The 20,272-nt window shown below is 34.2% G+C and overlaps 1 protein-coding gene across 1 annotated transcript; it reads left to right on the top strand.

Moving 5' to 3' along the window:
- Positions 1–492: 492 nt before the first annotated feature.
- On the top strand, positions 493–6,450 carry LOC132754881 (phospholipid phosphatase 1-like; the record flags this gene model as incomplete). The annotated part of the gene is made up of 5 exons (XM_060745630.1): positions 493–590; positions 1,653–1,856; positions 3,016–3,073; positions 3,581–3,760; positions 5,713–6,450. Coding segments are annotated over 5 exons (705 nt in total), but the record flags the coding sequence as incomplete, so codon positions are not given.
- Positions 6,451–20,272: the final 13,822 nt, after the last annotated feature.

Below are 20,272 nucleotides of genomic sequence, written 5' to 3'. Positions count from 1 at the left end.
ATTATTTATTTCGTTCGATTGTGTTGAAAGCTATAAGCTTATTCAGGAATCTGTTCCTGGAACTAACCAGTACAAAGCAATGAGTGTAAAGTTTCTTGGTCACGTTTGCTCCTCACAGGGTTTAAACCTACGCGGCCAGCAATCGTTAGATTACTAGTCAGACACGTTTACCACTGGGTCATGCCGCCACTCACAAAAAATGTTCAGCATGCTTTTTTTACATTTATGTCTAGAAATAAAGTAAATGACAAGTGTAATTTTGTATTTACACTTCTTGTAAAAAAAATTTTGTTACATATACTTAAATTAAATATATAATTCAAAATTTAAACTTCGTGAATTAACGTTTTAAACATCACGAATACACGATTTCAATTTTATAAATTAACGATTTCAAATTCACGAATTTAAGTTCACGAAGAAGTTATAATGTGACCGCCGCTCTTTCGTATTATACGAGTTCTTTCTAATGTTTGGATTATCTTCTTTCAGATGATAATCATAGAAACGGCCCACACTATTTCCTCTACAAACAAACAGACAAACGAAAAGAAATGTTTAGCACAAAAACTCTCGGTGAAGCTGTACAGGTAAATCTGTTTCATTTTTAAGTTCATTATCATCAAAATCAGTTTTATAAACCGAACTGTCATGGTGGACCTGGCCGTCATGGTTACAAAACATGTACGAATTTATGAATTGTTATGATGTTACGCCAATTCTGTGTTGTTTCAAACTAAGTATTTCAGCAATTTTATTTTGGAAAAGTGCATCATATCACTTATCACATATCACAGTATATTGAACCAGAACCAGTATAAGTTTAGTACTGCTTTTATTGAACGAGTTGAATAAAATTACCTTATGCAAGCCTCTGGCTAGCACATTATCACTTTACTCAACGAGTTCATTTAATTTAGTAAAGAAGCTAAACGATTGTCATATTCTGTCCAAAAAAACCTGAAAATAAGACCAGTAAAGAGTACAAAATATTCATTTTCCCATTAAGGCGCTAATAAATACGTAACATGATTTTACGTATTTTACGCTATGTTTGTGTAACGCATATGACATCATGCCAAAAAAATTAACACGTTACCATTATTATTAACGGTAATCAACGTTACAAAAACGCACGTGCTTTATTATAAAATTACTAAAAAAAGTGTTATAAAATTGCACGGGTATGTGATAAATGTTTTCTTGCATATCAGACTGGCGTTTCCGTGAGTTTTACCCATGCCGGAAATTTCATCTGGCATGGGGGGTTCCAGATGAGTCGCGTGCTGTACAATGGCACGGTTAGGATGACGTCATTTTACCGTTATGAATGAAGTTGTAATTCATACGCTGTTGTAAGAAAGTAGTTACGGTTGTTATGATATAAATTTTCATTGAAAATAAAGATAAAGAATTTAAAATATAATGGAATATGGTAGAATATGCAAGAAAAAACATCTGACATATGTTTGCGGTTCGGATCGGAATATCCGTCCCTCGGTCACCCGCCCATGGGCGGTAACTCGGCAAGCCTCGTTACCGCCCAATGGGCGGGCCACCTCGGGACGGATATTCCGATCCGAACCGCAAAATATGACAGATATTATTAAAGTTATCTAAATTAATGTAAAAGTTTCACTTTTTTCTTTCAGAACTATTGGAGCATTTTTATTCGCCACGACATGTACATTATTTCTGACAGAAACCATGAAATTATTTGGAGGAAGGCTCCGCCCCCATTTTGTATCTTTATGTAAACCAGACTTTTCTAAAATAAACTGTTCCCATGGTTACATTATGATACAAACTGACGTGTGTACATCAGACGTTACAAAGAGGAAACTTTTAGATTCAAGGTATGGCTATAATTGAACGCTTTGCATGCTGGGGGAAATTGTCGTCTGTAATAATGTCTTCTTAATGTTTTGAATTTCATATAATTTTCTCGAAATATAAAATGATAAATTTTGACTGTCAAACAAGTAGTTACCTGACAAGAGGCTGTGATACTCGATCCCTGGTTGGGCACCAAATTGTTTGCAAAAGCTAATTTGATATAAAAAAAATCTGGGAAAACTCCCAACAGCTTAAGCATAAAGAAATTTTTAATAAGTGCGACTGTATGGTCTACGTTGCCGTGGAAATATCATAACAACAATTTTTTTACATTTGACCAGGCACTCAATCTTTAATTATCGAAAGAAATTTGATTTTGCATTATCATGGAAATATATATAATGAAAAGACATGTAACTTAAAATTTTCAAAAGTGTCCGACTTAAAGCAGAAATAACAACGCACCAGAGTGTTGTCTTAATGAAAATCATTGATGAAAATCATTAAAGGTATTTTAACCTTTTGCCCTTCCTGCCAAATAACAAAGGTGGATCTAATAATGTAAAATTACCTTTAGCTTATTATTAAATTAATATTATATATCAAAGTACTTTAAGTGTTAGAAGAAGAATTGGAGAATGACCAGGCACGCATTACGGACATATATTACTAGGAAGTAAACAGATTTAGGCTTACTGAAAAATGGGTCTTCTTGACAGGTGCCCGGCTCGTACCGTAAATAAAGCGCGAAGGGGTCACAGATTTTACTTGTTTTCCAAGTGAAATAAATAATCAATGGCTTAATATTTACTAGCTGATACATGTGTAGCCTTGTTTCTTAGTAAATGTTTATATAATATATATGGTCATATGACCTGTCAGAACTTTTTGTAAGGAATATTTAGTATATCACGGTCATTTTATTTTAGTGAGATGCATGTTAACCGGTCGTGTATATAAATAGCATAACATTAACTATAATCCAATAAAAAAGTCGTTACAAAAACACACGTGCTTTATTATAAAATTATTTAATATACTGTGTTTATAAATTGCTAGTTCGTATGACCAAGAATGACAAATCCGTCTGTGAGTAGAACAATCCATGAATTTTGAAGATAAGTATATATCAATAATGTGTAATTTACTAACCTTAATAATTCTGTCAATTTATTCCAGGAAATCGTTCCCATCAGGCCATGCTTCTTTGTCAACTTTCGGTGCAATATATTTACTGGTGAGATTATATCTTTTATTTTTTAATAATGATATAATTATCATCTCTTTTAATAATTCTTCAGGAACACGGTTGTAATAACATAATCACTTAGAGGTAGCTTAAGCAATGTTAATCATGTCACTTTGACCAAATTGTATGCTGATTGATTATAAATTGAAAAAAAAAAAAACACACACACACACGCGCGCGCCCGCACGCACACAAAAACACTACCGTCAAAATCGTATGTACTCTCAATAATAATATATTATATCTATGAACCTTTCTTTAAATGTGTATAAAAGAATTTTATGAATATTTAATAACTTACATGATTTAAGTTAAAAAAAGATACATGTTCATTTGTAAGGTTGACCGGCTTAAGAAGTCTCAAATGCAGCATACTTAATATGATTATTTCTACGAGGTTTTGTATAAATCTTAGCTAGAAAAATATGGCTGATAGTATGACATGATGTACAGTTTATTTGATATAATAAATGTAGCTTTTATTTTTATTTTTAGATTTTTCTGCAGCTCCGTTTCACATGGACGAAAAAAATAAGAATATTTTTGCCATTAATACAACTTGGAATTTTATGCGCAGCCATATTTGTTTGTATTTCCCGCGTGAATGATAACAAACATCATTTTAGTGACGTCATCGCTGGTGCTATTTTAGGAACGGTCATAGCTTTATTGTCGGTAAGTTTCCTCTTTACTAGTATCTAATCGTTATGGAACGCCTTGACTGTCTTATGTTATCAATGTTTTTGCTATCTTGTGAAACGATGTCAGTTAACATATTAACATGTGCAATTTACATCATATCTTGTCTAAAGACAATGCTGACTTGTTAAAACAGCATATTAACTTGTCAAATAATCATGATGACATGTGCAGACAACATGTTAACTTGTCAAAGTATCATGATGACTTGTGCAAACGACATGTTAACTTGTCAAGATTTCATGATGACATGTGCAAACAGCATGTTAACTTGTGGAATTATCGTGATGACATGCTCATAATACCTTAACAAGTTAACATGTGTTTTGCACAAGTCATCACGATTCTTCGACAAATTAACATGTTGTCTGCACAAGTCATTATGATACATTGACAAGTTAACATAGCATCTGCACAAGTCATCATGATACATTGACAAGTTAACATGCTGTTCGCACATGTCATCATGAAATTTTGACAAGTTAACATGTCGCTTTCACAAGTCACCATGATACTTGGACAAGATAGCATGTTGTTTGCACATGTTACCACGATGATCTGACAAGTTAACATAGCATTTGCACAAGTCATCATTATACTTGGACAAGTTAACATGTCGTTTGCACAAGACATCATGATATATGGACAAGTTAACATGCTGTTTGCACATGTCATAACGATAATTCGACAGGTTAACATGCTGTTTACACATGTCATCATGGAATTTTTACATGTTAGCATGGTATTTGCACAAGTCATGATGATGACAAGTTAACAGCACGTTTTGACATGTCAGTATGATAAAGATAACATGTCATTTGCACAAGTCATCACGATTCTTTGACAAGTTCACATGTTGTCTTCACAAGTCATCATGGTTATTTGACATGTTAACATGCTGTTTGCACAAGTCATCATGACACTTTGACAAGTTAACATGCTGTTTGCACATGTCATCACGATAATTCGACAAGTTAACATGTCGTTTTCACAAGTCATCAATAAACTTTGACAAGTTAACATGGCGTTTGCACAAGTCATCATGACACTTTGACAAGTTAACATGCTGTTTGCACATGTCATCACAATAATTCGACAAGTTAACATGTCGTTTTCACAAGTCATCATTACATTTTGACAAGTTACCATGTCATTTGCACAAGTCATCATTATACTTTGACAAGTTAGCATGTTGTTTGCACAAGTCATCACGATACTTTGACAAGTTAGCATGTTGTCTGCACATGTCATCATAATAATTTGACAAGTTAACATGCTGTTTGTACAAGTCAGCATGTTCCTTTGACAAGACATGATGTAAATTGCACATGTTAACATGCTCAAACGACAAAATAATATTATCGTTTCACAAGATAGCAAAATCATTGATAACATAAGACAGTCACGGCTTCCATAAATCGTCTTGAATAAAAATTTTGTTGATATGTTGTAGTCTGTGATTTAAAATGGTATTATATAATCAATATATAGAGAGAAGTGCATCCCTTTCATTTTACAAGAGCTAAATGGTTCCTTAAAGCTCACAATTTGAGAGGTCTGTAAGCCAAATAGGTCAATCTTTTGGAACTTAGTTAAACATGGTTATCGTATATAAGAACCGATTTGGTGTTTTAAAATCGTCTCAAATAGCTATCTATTACTATTTATTCACGGACCCTATTGAGCATATATAAGCGAGTCGCCATTTAAGCATTTTCTCAAATAATGGCGTCACAGATGAAAGCGCCCTCTTGCATGACAAAAATTTATAAAATATAGACATTTCAAAAAAGTTCGGGGTATCACGATAACATCCGAAACTAGTCGATAATTACCGATTCATTTGAAAAGAGTAAACGTGCACAGTTAATAGATTCTAATTCCCATATCCAAATAGTGTACATGTGCATAAATTTTATGTTTTTCAGTTAAAATACGTGTCTTGTATACGAAAGGATGTGTCACAAGAAACCCATTATCTACACGAACAATCACGAGACAGATCTAGTAATCCTGTACTTATTAACAATATAACAACAACAACAAATTCAGGACAGTCTCCAAATATTGTTGTTGAGATGAAAGATGTATGACACACACATGTATAATGATTTTACAGTCGACTCCGCTTATAACGAACTCAATAGGACATTAATATATCGTTCGTTATATCCGAAGTTCGCTATAAGCGAAGTAGCAACACAATTCACTGGCTTGTTTGGGTGTGAAAAAACAATACCTGTCACTGAATAAAATTGAGCCTCGTCACGACAAAACCAACATAATGGGTTTGCGACCAGCATGGATCCAGACCAGTCTGATCAGGATCCATGCTGTTGGCTTACAAACCCTATTACAAGAAGAGAAACTGATAGCGAACAGCATGGATCCTGATCAGACTGCGCGGATGCGCAGGCTGGTCTGGATCCATGCTGGTCGCAAACGCACTATGTTGGTTTTGTAAAGATGGACTCATATATGTTGTATGAATATATATAATATCAGATCATGTATCTCACACTTGCCAACAAAATCTTTATATAATTCTGTCATGATTTGCTTCTATGTCTGATACTAAATGCTGTCAACACGATTATTCATTGTATTACAGACCAATTCCCTTTAATAGTATAACTAAAAGAATGATACAGGAATTCAAAGTAATATTACACCAATATTTGATATTGATATATTAAGACGTTGATATATGAAATACTAAAATAGAATAGGATAATTATAATTGTATGTATTCACATACAATTATAGAAATTTAAAGCTACATGTATATATCTTATTTAACATCACATTTCTGTTTGTTTGTTGTTGTTGTTTTTCGGTTTTTTTTTTGTTGTTGTTTTTTTTGTTGTTGTTTTTTTTGTTTGTTGTTTTTTGTGTGTGTTTTTTTTTTTTTGGGGGGGGGGGGGGGGGGGGGGGGGGGGGGGGGGGGGGTTATTTTTTTTCGGGGGGGGGGGGGGGGTGTTGTCGCCGATTGCTTTTTTTTTCGTTGTTGTTTTTTATATGTTTTATAGTTTGTTTTTTTTTACTTACAGTATAAATATATTTGACATATTCGTTTAAAAATGGAATGCAATACATGTAGGAATATCATATGTGTTTGGTCGCAGAATAAAGAAAGCCAGGCCATAATCAATAAATTTGGATCCAATACTTATTTATATAAAATGGTGCACATGCTTGAAGCTCATTGGATATATTAAAAAGATGTGATAGTTATATTCATTGTTTTATCTCAATGCTTGTTTCAGTTAACTTTATCTAATATTTAACATCATTCTGTTATTATTTGCTTTCGTGAAAAAGTTGAATCGTTTTGGACCTTTTGTAATTTACAAAAATCATGTTTTGGACACACCAGATACAGAAACGAATGTAGACTTAATCAAAATACAAAACAGAAATTGGGATACACATGTACATGTATATAAAAATGCAAGAATATATTTCGATTTTATGTTTTTGCTGTGTTGTTATTTTTATTTGTTTGGGTCGTCAGACCAAACAAATAATGGTAGCGAAATTTCAGAGTCTAATGTTCTTAATTGCAAATGCCGAAAGTAGTCCACTTTTTTGAAGCGGTTACTTCCCTTTTGTTTGTACACTAAAGCCGAAAAATTCAGGGGAGATCACTGCGTAAAGATGGTCAAAGACAGGCGCATCAATTTTCAAGCAAAGTAATTCCCGAATGGTCGAAGATTTCTAATATTGTTTTCTGGTATTTTCTGATCGAAAATAACTAAATACAAAGCGGACATTCAATCTCTGACACAGAAGTTTATGACAAACCTAACAACAAGTAGTTCTCAAAACAGCTTAAAACTAGCGATTTAAAAGAAAGAAATATTTTATTTTGTTACAAGTATCCAACAAATTACAACGCATTTAAAGTTAAACAATAGCGTTGGCTTATAGAATTGTCAATAAATGCACAATCACAAATTACGCGGATGAATATGATTTTATCAATGAAAATACTATTTTTAGCCATGTAGATTACCGAATACTACACAAACCGAGTAGTGGAATATATAGATTCTACATGTCGGACTGTTTGGGCGAGAGGATTTTCGCTAGAATATTTACTTCAATTTTAAACAACAGGTTTACCCTGAACAAAATACCACGAAATTAATAAGGATTCCTGAATGCAATGGAAGTTCTAAATTTAGAATGACTTGATATTATTCAGACATTTTGTGTATAACTTCTCCGTGGTACAGTGGTAACGCGCTCGCTTAGTGAGTGAGAGGTCTCGAGTTCGAATCCCAGTCGAGGAAATTTTTTTTTTGTTAAATTCTTTTTTTAATTGTTTTTGTTAAGAAGTAGCCATGATTTACAAGGATAAAGTGTGGCTGTCGTAAAAAAGTACATAAATGATTTTTTGATGCAACTCTAGTTATGCAGAATTCCGTGTGTGCCTTACAAAATGAATTATAATACATAAAAATAAACTTATACAGGAAAATGCATACAGATATACAGTACGATTTAGATTGCAAAGATCAGAAAATACCAAAGAACTTGAAGCCCTTTGATTCTTTATAAATATACATGCTTATAGTAAGCTTCAGGATTATTTACATCTGTGTTAAACAACAGTTAAAAGTCGTTACAAGCCCTAATTTAGAATAATATGGTTTTCTTCAGGCCGTTCACATATAAATTTAACCGTGGCTGAAGGGTTTTCGGGCTCGCTTAGGAAGCGAGAGGTCTGGAGTTCAAATCCCAGTAATATTTACTTCAATTTTAAACAACAGGTTTACCCTGAACTCATTTTTTTAAATTGTTAAAGTCAAATAAACATTGGATTGAATATCAGTGTTGCAATTAGTCTTATAGCCAATTTACTACAATTAAAACGCTGGAAAGCATTGGTGGCACTAAACATATAATCTCACAACCTGCACCTTTCTTACATTCTGAGACCCAAACAAATTCAGCGCCTTCTGTGCTTTGATTATGATTTTGTTGTTGTAATAAAAAACAACAACTAAAACAAACTTTGATATGTCTTAAAAAGTAGAAAGCATACCCTGTGAATGACTTACTTTCACTGTCACAAAAAGAGTTTTATACATGTAGTGGACATCAAGAACAGTGAAAAGTCACATATTATTTATGTTTTATGAATAAAACTAGAATTTTATTAAAATATGATTTGTTTCCTTTCCTCTTATACATGTAATTCAATTTTATGAATGGCAGTGTTCAATATTTATTGGTGTAAATACAATGTTGTTTTTGTCATATGTATATCATACATTAATAAGGCCAATATAATAAAATTATAAACGTTATGGTATTTTTTTTAACTGATGATCAATTTTGAGATACATATGTGGTTCAGCCACCGTGTTTATGACAAAACTAACTGAATATGGATAAGACAATTTTGCTGACCAGAATACTCATAATAAAATATGTAAAAATATGACAATATGACAATAAACTATATAAACTAATAAAAGTACAAAATTAAAAGTTAGGATAAATAACTGGCATTCATGTACTGTTCCCTATTCAAATTTCGTTAGGCGTTAAAAAGGTACGATGATAAAAAGTCGAAACCACGATAATGAAAAGTCGAAACCACGATGATGAAAAGTCGAAACCACGATGATGAAAAGTCGAAACCACGATGATGAAAAGTCGAAAGTATGAAGGCGAAAAGTCGAAAGAATGAAACCACGATGGTGAAAGGCCGAAAATACGGTGATGAAAAGTCTAAAGTACGATGGTTAAAGCATGAAATTATATCGAGGTCTTTCCATCGTGGTTTCGTTTACCGACTTGTCACCGTCGTACTTTCCACCTTTTAAATGTTAAAGTTTTTTTTATTACTTATAACTTCTAATATTTCACCAATAAACTCTCTTGCTTCTTTTACTTCTTCTTCTTCTTCTTCATATATTTATTTTTATTATTATTATTATCATTTTTTATTATTATTATTATTATTATTATTATTATTATTATTATTATTATTATCATACAGATATTCCCAATGAACGAAATGCTATGCCCGTCGTTGTATTGAAATGTTACAAATATATTTTATGGCCAGTCAAGGGCTTCTTCTGAGGTCATAAAGTCCCAAAACATAAAATTGAGTTTCATATACAGATCAAAAAAAGGGGCACTTTAAAACAGAAAGATATCCAAAAGGTGAATGAAGAATATACTCAAACATCTATTGAAAATCGTATTTTTGTGCTTTTCTTAACCCGATTTGAGTTAAAAACGTTGCAAACACTTTTCAATTCTATGTTATTTCAAGCAGTTATCATTCCTGATGAAGATGTAAAAATGGAGTGAGCGAATAATCTGAAATTTTACTACATAAATCATTTGTTCATATCTACATCAAATAGAACATTAATCTCGAAAAAATATTTCTAGTCCCATCATGTCAAAACAACCTCGCGATCGGCGGCTTCCCTTTAAGCTGGTAATGCGCAGCAGTTCAATAGAGATATCGTAATTATTTTAATTGCATATACATGTACTGACATAGACAATCTGAAGTCTCCTGGAAGGTTGCCTTGGCCACGATAGTTAGCAAATGACACGATTTGAAAACTATGATAATACAAATGGTCAGGCGATCAAAAATGATCAATGTCATTAAACGCTTTATTACTTCACCATACGTTTAGTCTTTTTTTGTTTTGTAGAAACAGATGAGAAAATACCGACTGTCGGTTATGGTTTGATACAACTTGGGATTTATTGCAAGGAGTTATTTCTATTATACGGATTGGTCATATATATTTTCTTGGAATAACGTTTATATTCATTGGTAGTAAGTGCGGATTCAAGTTTTGCAAAATACAATTATATGGACATGCAAAATAATTATACAAACTACAAATCGGAACGTCCTCGGCTATTATCTATAATATCCGTTTACTGACGATAGGGCCGAAAAGTTGCGACTGACAAACAACAAATCCCATGGTCATTAATGACATTTCTATAGAGAGAGGTCGTATTTTGGTGTTGAAAGAGAAAATAGAACCTGCTCACTTTGTAACCAGCAAGAAATAGGTGATGAATTTCATTATATTTTTAAAATGTCGCTGTAAAAGTGATTGAGCTAGAGTCAACAAACAGGACAGGAATGGTTGATCAGCCTACACCTGGGGTTTTGCGTGTGGATTAATTCAGTTTTGTCAGAGATTTTGCCTTTGATTTAGCGGTTTGAATCAGGTGGTTTACGGACGGAACTTAGCATTAAGTTGTCATCTATGCAAGTTACTGTAGCACTTATCACCTGGATTGTCATCTGGACACGTTACAGTAGCATCTTGCCAATCTGAATGTCATTTGTGCAGATTACTGTAAAAACTTATCATCTGAATGTCACCTGTGCAGATTATTGTAGTGCTTTTACATCTGGATGTCATCTGTGCATATTACTGTAGCACTTGCATCTGGGTGTCATTTGGACAGGCTATTGTAGCATCTTGTCATCTGGATGTCATCTGCGCAGATTACTAAAGCACTTATTCTCTGAAAGTCATCTACGCAGATTACTGTAGAACTTACCATCTGATTGAAATCGTGGCGTATTACTGTAGCACTTATTCTCTGGATGTCATCGGGGCAGGGTATTGTATCACCTTGTCATTTAAATGTCATCTGGACAGATTATTTTACCACTTTCCATCTGGGTGTCATCTGGACAGGTTAATGTAGCACATTTCATCTGGATGTCATCTTAAGCAAGTTAACTGCGTCATCTGTCATTGACTTGGGTGGAAATAAGTTGTATAATCCATTCTGGTTAAAAACTATTTGGAAGATCGGAACATTAGATTCCTACAATGTATACATAGTTAACTAGAATTTCGTTTCATGAAAAAAGGAAATTAATTGTACTATTTCAATGATAATTTTATTGGATCGGAAAGTGAAATTAGTTTGAACATCGCAATCTCTTGATAAGATCTCACAAGCTGATAAGCTTTCAATTAGTGTACAAACTAAGATTCGTAGTTTGAAAATGTCTTTTAGCTTTTGTAATGACGATGCAACGGTTGTCAAAACACTAGTCCTTCATTAGTTAACATGACTAACAAAACAACAGATGTTAATGACACGTTAAATAGTGACGATTATGTTGATATGATGACAGATGATTCGTTGGTGTTAACTGTAAGTGTGATAAGTTGTTTCATAATTTACTTAGTGTTTGTTTGCTTTGTAATTTCTGCAATGTTGAAAACCAAGCGTATTCCCGACATGGCTAGATTTCTTTCACAAACATTGTTGCAATCTTATGCCGTTATGGCTTTTATAGCTGCGTCTAGGAGGATAATTGGCTATAACAATCAGGAATTTGTCATTTTAACTGTGCTTGGTGTGGGGATTCGAATGGTAAGCTATACAAATATTGCCATGTTATTACTCGACAGGACTGTTGTCATACAGTTTCCATTCTTCTACAGCCGTCATTGTCAGAGCAAGTCATGGAAGATAAAAGTTATTGTCTTATGTATTTGGTGCATGGTATTCGTGGGTTTTGTTTCAGGAATGATTTTGAGCTGTGACCTCACTTCATCTTCAGACCAATACATAAAGGTCACGTGCTTTAGGAAATTTTCTCCACCGTTTGTTGGACCTATTCTTGGAACAACCATTCCTGTCACGTGCGTGTGTTTATCAATTATTGCAAAAATTGTATATCAACAATCCAGTATCAATAAAACAAAAAGCGTTGTCAGACTATACAGGACAACGTTTGTGATATCAGCCAATGGTATAAGTTTTCTTGTTAACGTCATCTTATATGCCATCTCGGTGGTTTCTATTGATTCCCTCCAAAGTTTGCTGATTATTTATGATGTTCTTTTCTCATTCGGGGCTATGCTATAACGGACACGTTCATTTTTGCACTTTTTTTCAAGGAATGTCGTCTGGAACTGTTGAAGATAGCGAGCATTTGTCTCCCAAAGCTTACAAATAGAGTAGAGGACCTTAGGTATAAAAATTTTCAACATTCATCTGTCTGATAATATAATTCGTAGACCTGTATAAAATAGAGAAAATAAGAACCCTTAACGAAAATCTAAAACGGTAAAATTGAAAATGTTGCAGGCTCAGTTTGATTGAGCCTGTTCATGGACAGTACTGTCAAGTGCGAACTACCGTCCACGCCCCTTGCACCGACTTAAGCAGAATTCACCATTTAAACATGAAATGGCAAAATTTTCAATTTAGAAACATGCGCAGATGTGGTCATCATTACACACTCAGGTAGCAATTTTTCACAACAAATCACTCATTTTATGTTTTGATGACGAGAAAACTATAACCTTTTTAACAATGATGATATTTTTATCTCAACTATTCGGAGAGAATTTCTTTATAACCTTGGACCCGGTAATCTGATTCGTCAGAACCGAACATAGAACTAAGATTCTGACCGATGATTTTTTTAGATTTGAAACTTGCTGTAAGAAACATGTTATTTTTATAACTACATTATAATTACATCTTATTGTCTAGAAATATATCTTTTTAGTGTTTGTTGTGAATTTTGATTTATTTTGTCAAAATGATATACAATACAAGAAAATGATAAAGATATACTCTATAGTGTGTGTCGTTGATCTTTAACACTTTTATTGTCTATTTTATTGTTGATATTTCAGTTCTAAATCTGCTATGATCGTAACATACAGTTTTACGTTAATTGCCTAAATGTTGATGATCGATATTAGTAAGAACAAGATACAAGTTTGTGGACGGCAACGGCAAGGCCATCAGGGCTATATACTTCTACTTTCTTTCCAAAAAAAAAAAAGTCAAGCTAATAATAAAATGATTTTAATGTAATTGTTACCGCACTATTGAATTCAGTTCTGTATTTCACTCGAATTTTGCCCATGGTCTGTCCTTTTATTAACATTTACTTGTACAAGTTTAAAAAGCTAACGAATACACACAACATTGTTGACAACAGTACATCACGTCATGTTATAAATGACATATCACGTAATATGTTCTACATGTAACGCGTTCAATAACGAACATTTTCATTACTCCCTGGTCGTTGAGCGTAGACCTCCTCGTTTCTACTTTCTTTCCAAAAAAAAAAAAGTCAAGCTAATAATAAAATGATTTTAATGTAATTGTTACCGCACTATTGAATTCAGTTCTGTATTTCACTCGAATTTTGCCCATGGTCTGTCCTTTTATTAACATTTACTTGTACAAGTTTAAAAAGCTAACGAATACACACAACATTGTTGACAACAGTACATCACGTCATGTTATAAATGACATATCACGTAATATGTTCTACATGTAACGCGTTCAATAACGAACATTTTCATTACTCCCTGGTCGTTGAGCGTAGACCTCCTCGTTTCCTTTGCATCCGAAACACACCCGAAAGCTGTTCAACAGTTGCCTTGCGCCATCTCCAATGGCAGTTTTCATCTCGGCTATATGAAAACTGTAAAGAATTGTATTTATTGCAGAGTTCAGCATTTGTAAGCGGTCCCCAATGAACATGATTTGGCTGTCCCTGAAAATATTCAGGATTGACAGTAAAATCAGTATAACCGACGGCAGTGTTACAATATTAGCAACTATCAGCACTAACATCAGATGTTTAAAAGCCTTTTCCTGTAAACGTTGACGGCGGCCCTGGGCGGCGTTCATGCTTGGTGGCGACTCAATTCGCTTTAGAGCAAACATTGAGCCAATGTAAAATAAAGTAAGCAACAATAAAGAGATGATGTTGAAAGCAAAGTATGGGAGAATGGTCTCACTGTCTTCCATTGCCGCTGGGGAGAGACATCCGTTCAATGAAGACGTTCCTTGTGAAATTGCTACTCTCACCACTGGGATGTAGGCCAATGCAGTTATAATCCACGGACATATAATATACACAACAGTCCGTGTTGTAGATACTTGTCCCACACTTGCATTCGGTTTTGAAGCATTTCGTAAAACTACCCATCGTCTTATCGACAAGAAGCAAAGGTTTATTAGAACAGCCAGGTGGGCGGCGCTAGCCGTGCTGAGAATTGCGGTGCACGCCCTCGCGCTTCTATTCAACTTCTCAAACAGTGTTAGACATGAGACAGCCGGCGTAAATCCAGCAATAAAATCTGTAACACTCAGACACAAGGTCTGTTGAAAAATTACTTCCGGAAATTTCGAGCGATGATTGAACAGGCATTTTATTACGAAACCGTTCAAAACAACAGTCAGAACCGATATTGTAACATTGACAATGTGTGCAACTCCTCCGATGCTATACATTTCTTCCTTGGTAAAATTTAGGGATACATTCAAATTCGCAACTGTCGAATTTAAGTACCCACTCAAATTGGCAAAGTTATCCATTTTTGTCATCATACGGTTTTAAAGTCAGCGTTTTAAAGTCAGCATACAAGAGCGGATTTATGCCGCAATCGAATGATGTGATCTGTGAGTCTGTGGATTTAACAATCCAGAATGAAATTATATATTTCTACCTCGTAGGAGCGGCGTGATATAATAAGTACAAGAGTGTCAGATTGCCCAATATCGCTCAACTGAGATTTATTGTTAGAAAAGATCACATCTTTTTCAAAAGTAAATGATCAGATCGCATTTGGCGTTTCACCCTGCATGATTTATAAATATTTGTAGAAATCGGCTAGCAAATGTTTTATGCCAAAGATCTAAGATCTGGACATTATAGTTTTCCAGAGGATTTAAATGTCTTTTACTATACAAGTATAACTAAATGACACTCGGGGGTAGAATAAATAATTATCCTAGCGACATGATTTAATAACTTTTGTAAAGGCCCATAAGGCCATGCTTCATGCCAAGTAACTTTGCTCTGGACTCATAGGTGTCTGAGGGGAGGAGTTGGGGGTTAAGATATACTTTTGTATTATTTAATTAGTCTATATAAAATTAGTAGCCTGAGGGGGTTTGCCATTTTGGACACTTCTGATATGTTTATTTACTGATATTTATCAATCGGCATAAATTCAATGTATATGTATGTCTCCCCCTCGTAATAAAAGTAAAAGTCTATATTACCTTAAAATAAATCGTGATTGTAATAGGTATTTTCTGATTGGCGAATTTTATTTCATAAAATATTGTGTGGCCCTCAATACACGCTATTATGTGCATTTCGGTGCAATGAATGCTGTCCGTCAACATCATCTCATTATAATTATATGGAGATCTCTGAGAGTTCACCTTCGCCTCGTTTTCTCTTTAGCTCTGAATAATTATGTTATTTTCTACTGGATTTTCCCATGCCATACGACTTCATTTCCCCTGACCGTATTGTAACAGAATTTAGCATATTTAGCGCTTATTATCATAGTTTCAGCACCATTGCGTTGCTATGTAGCTGTCCAAGCATTTTCGCTGGGAGCTGTCTTTCATATTTTATTCATTACATTATTTCATATTTTGTTTTTCATTGACATTTATTTGCACCAAATGCTTAATAAAGTCACGGCCTTATCCCATTGAATTATGTTTGTTATTTCTTTTTCTGCAATGGCAAATTACAATGTTGTTACAAAACTGTTAATAAACCTCTTCATTTAAAGGCCGTTATGTGTTAAGAGGTTCTACTTAACATAGTAAAACAGGTTCTACTAAACATAGTAAACACAAAATAGAAGATTCTTGGTTCTCTACTTTTGTTGTTAAAATGGTGTGATTATATTCCGATTTCACAACATCATGTTGCTAATTGATGACATCATAATGTCCCTATTTACCTTTAAAGACTATTTATGTAATTTTTCCGGCTGATATCGAACCTCAATTATTTTTATAAACAAAACCCGCATAAAAATTAAGTAGGTTCATTTTCTTTAATAAATAAAGCGTTTTAATTTAGCGGGTTATTAATGCATGACCGTATCAACACTCGTCTAAGCGTGTATAAAACTGGTTTAGAAGTTTACACCGTTATCTCTGTCACGTGAATTCCGTGCGTAGAATCCTACAGCTTTAGTAAATCACTTCTAGCTTAAATTTCCAACGTGGGTAACATCACTCATTAAAAAACCCGCCCACCCTACCCTTAATATACAAATTTTTGTTGTACGCTTTACTGCTGTCAAGACTTTTATATTTCAGCTGTGAGCCGGACTCCATTCAACTGTTAAACCATGCCATGCCATGCCATGCTGCTTGCCCAACTAAAGAGTACCACAATAAGGAGACCATCAGTAATAAACTTGGACATAGTGTTAATTTTCATCACTGTATGACGTTCATAGCTGGAACAAAAGCTGTCCGCAGTAGACATTTAACTTATAAACAGTGTTAAACATTGTAATTTATAACAGTGTTAAAAGTCGTAACTAATAATTGTGTAAATTCATAAAGTTAAAAATGCTCCAATAGAACATTTAAATCATTTCAAAACATGAGTAAATGTAAAACTTTTATCAATTTGCAAGTATGCGATCCGACATCCGGTGGTATGACATTGACAAACGGATGCAGGTTTCCTATTTTCCCAATGGGTTTTGGTTTTCCTGAGCGAGTCGACCACAGTTTGCAGATTGATTAATCGTGCATGTTAGAATTTTTATTGGGCACACAATTGTCCTTTGTCGAAATTAACCTAGAGATATATCAATTGTATCAGTTTCGAGATGGACTTGTATAGGGAGACTATTTCCTTTTTTGTGTGTTAATTGACATGTTAACCCCCCCCCCCCCGTTCTAATCGCCCGTCGTGACTTTAACTCTTTCATTTTATTGAACTTAATTTTGAAAGTCACCTATTTCGCTCGTCAAAGAAGATTTTTCTCTAATGCAATTTTATCTTTTTGAGTGAGCACCGGTTTTGTTTTATAAATTATTATACACACTTTTTTCAATTTTAAAGCCCGAGGCTTCCAAAATTAATCACAAAAAAAACAATTATAAAAAGAAGAAAAAAACCCCCATCCCTCAGAAGAAAAAAAAAGAAAGAGAAGAAAAAGAAAAAAAAGAAAAAAAAAAGAAAAAAAAGAGAAAAGGAAAAAAAATGAATTTTTTCTTCTAGGTTGGCCTCCCGTATCTGCAACCTCGCGTTCGGTTGGCCATCTCTTATCATTGGTGTTATTGGGCGGGCGCCCTTTAACCGTTAGAGGGGGCCTAGACCTAAAGGTCGGCCGTTCACCATGTCCTTGAATTGACTGTGTCTTATATGAACAGGGTTAAAATTCAGCTTTTCGGCCAAACGGCTATTAGTGGTCTGTCGATAGCTGCAAAAATAGAATCCCGGACAATCCCCCTCCCGGACGATTCCCCTTCCATATTATTTTCACAACCCGGACATTTCCCCTCCCGTTATTTTGATAGGGCGGACTTTTCCCCTCCCGTTAATTTAGCAGAGCGGAACAATTCCCCTCCCATTTTTTTAGCAGAGCGGACAATTCCCCTCCCGTTTTTTCACATTGCGTATAAAAAAATCTATAACCATTCTTATCAAAGATGACAGTTTTTACTCTTAACAATAAACTGTTAAAGATCGGAACTTTTAACAATCATTATTTCACAAAAGTGACATTATACCGCCTTTAATCATTGCCGCCGCTGCTTAAGATAAACAAACTGTCAATAAAAAATCTTTAATCATTGCCGCCCTTAATTAAATGTGTCCTTGATTGCAAAAATGTATATATACCTTTCAAATAAACAATATTATATAATATATATTAGGGATGTCATTCGGAGTCCGGATATCCGAACGTTCGGATAACGATTAGTTTGACAATACACATCATAACCTCTGCAGTCCACAAAAAATTCAATAATTACTAAAATAATTACGAGTCAATTATGAAACATGTTGTTAATCAAATTTAAGTTTTGTAAGATGCTAAGTCCCGTGCGACTGTCATCGGCAACGATGTTACATTTTTTTATGTCCAAATTTAAATATTTAATTAGGTTATTATATTTATATATATTTCGGCTTACCGACCCGTCGACTCCTTATTTTTAGACATTGAAAAATCTGCAGAAAAAAAATAGCAAATAAAGAAATTCACTTACGCATTATATGTTAATTATCAAAGCTTTTATTGAATTTGATACGAAAATTATCCGACAAAATAACTTTCTCCTTTAGTATTAATCAAACATGTGCATTTTTTTTTTAAAAACAATTTTTTTCACATTTCTTTTTTCACTTATGAACACTTAAAATGTGTGTAATTCATGTAAATTTCGGCACTTTCTTTGATAATTCAAATCAAACAGCCAGGGCTACATGATGAGATTGCCATCAAAGATTGGCAGATTCTTTTGAAAAGCCGGCTACACGCGTGTCAAAGGTCATCGTGTGTTAATTGTATGCGTGTTATTGAACAATGGAAACATTATATTTAATTTTTTACGGGTATTATTTTGTTTTCACAAATGTGAGCGAATTTTATTGCGTACTATAGCGCTAATTGAGGAATTCAGACAATCGGCGGCGATTTTCGTTTCCATTTCATTTGAAATCGTAAGTACCACACGCACTAAATTTATTAATAAAAGCTAGTCGTATTCTATATAGAAGAAATAAAAATCAATAACGGAAGATTTTTGATATGTATCATTCAATTAAAAAGGAAGAAAAACGAAATACTACAATTTGAAAAAGGTCGCGAAGAAATGGTTACGTCATATCAGACATCTATGACAACGATCCGAACATCCGGATGTTTGATTCGGATATCCGGATGGCCGTTTCGGCTCCAGATGACATCCCTAATATATATATTCAACAGCCACGGGAGGGAAATTGTCCGCTCTGACAACAGCGGGAGGGGAATTGTCCGGGTTGTTAAAAGAACGGGAGGGGAATTGTCCGGGTTGATAAAAGAACGGGAGGGGAATTGTCCGCCGTAAAAAAATAACGGGAGGGGAAATGTCCGGGTTGTGAAAAAACATTCAAATTTACTGGGAGGGGAATCGTCCGGGAGGGGAATTGTCCGGATACCGCAAAGATAGTATGTACGTGTAGGTCCGTACATATTCAAAAAAAAATAGATGGCTTTGCTACAAACCTCGAACAAAATGGGTATGTTGAAACAGACATCTTAGCCCCCCTGTTCGAATCTTTGGCTGCCGCTTAGCTCAGTCAATTTCTTGGATGGTTATTTATAACATAGTAGCTTAGTTGCTACGTCCAACCCTGCATTGTCGCTCTCCATATATTCGGTTATCCATTTATTTATATAAACAAATATATTTATATGTTTTATCATTAAAAAAGGAGCTTAAATAGGCGTCCTAGTAGGTGACTTTCTAAACTTTCATCAATTTTTTTTGAAATTTGAAATGGTGTATGCTTAAATAATTAACATATGTAATACATGATTGCCCTCAATACACGCTAGTATGTGCATTTCGGTGCAATGAATGCTGTCCGTCAACATCATCTCATTATAATTATATGGAGATCTCTGAGAGTTCACCTTCGCCTCGTTTTCTCTTTAGCTCTGA

This window comes from Ruditapes philippinarum, unplaced genomic scaffold (genome assembly GCF_026571515.1).
Source record: "Ruditapes philippinarum isolate M1 unplaced genomic scaffold, ASM2657151v2 ctg8244_1_1_1_1, whole genome shotgun sequence".
Classification (NCBI taxonomy): Eukaryota; Metazoa; Mollusca; class Bivalvia; order Venerida; family Veneridae; genus Ruditapes; species Ruditapes philippinarum.
This window is presented reverse-complemented; position numbering and strand designations above follow the sequence as displayed.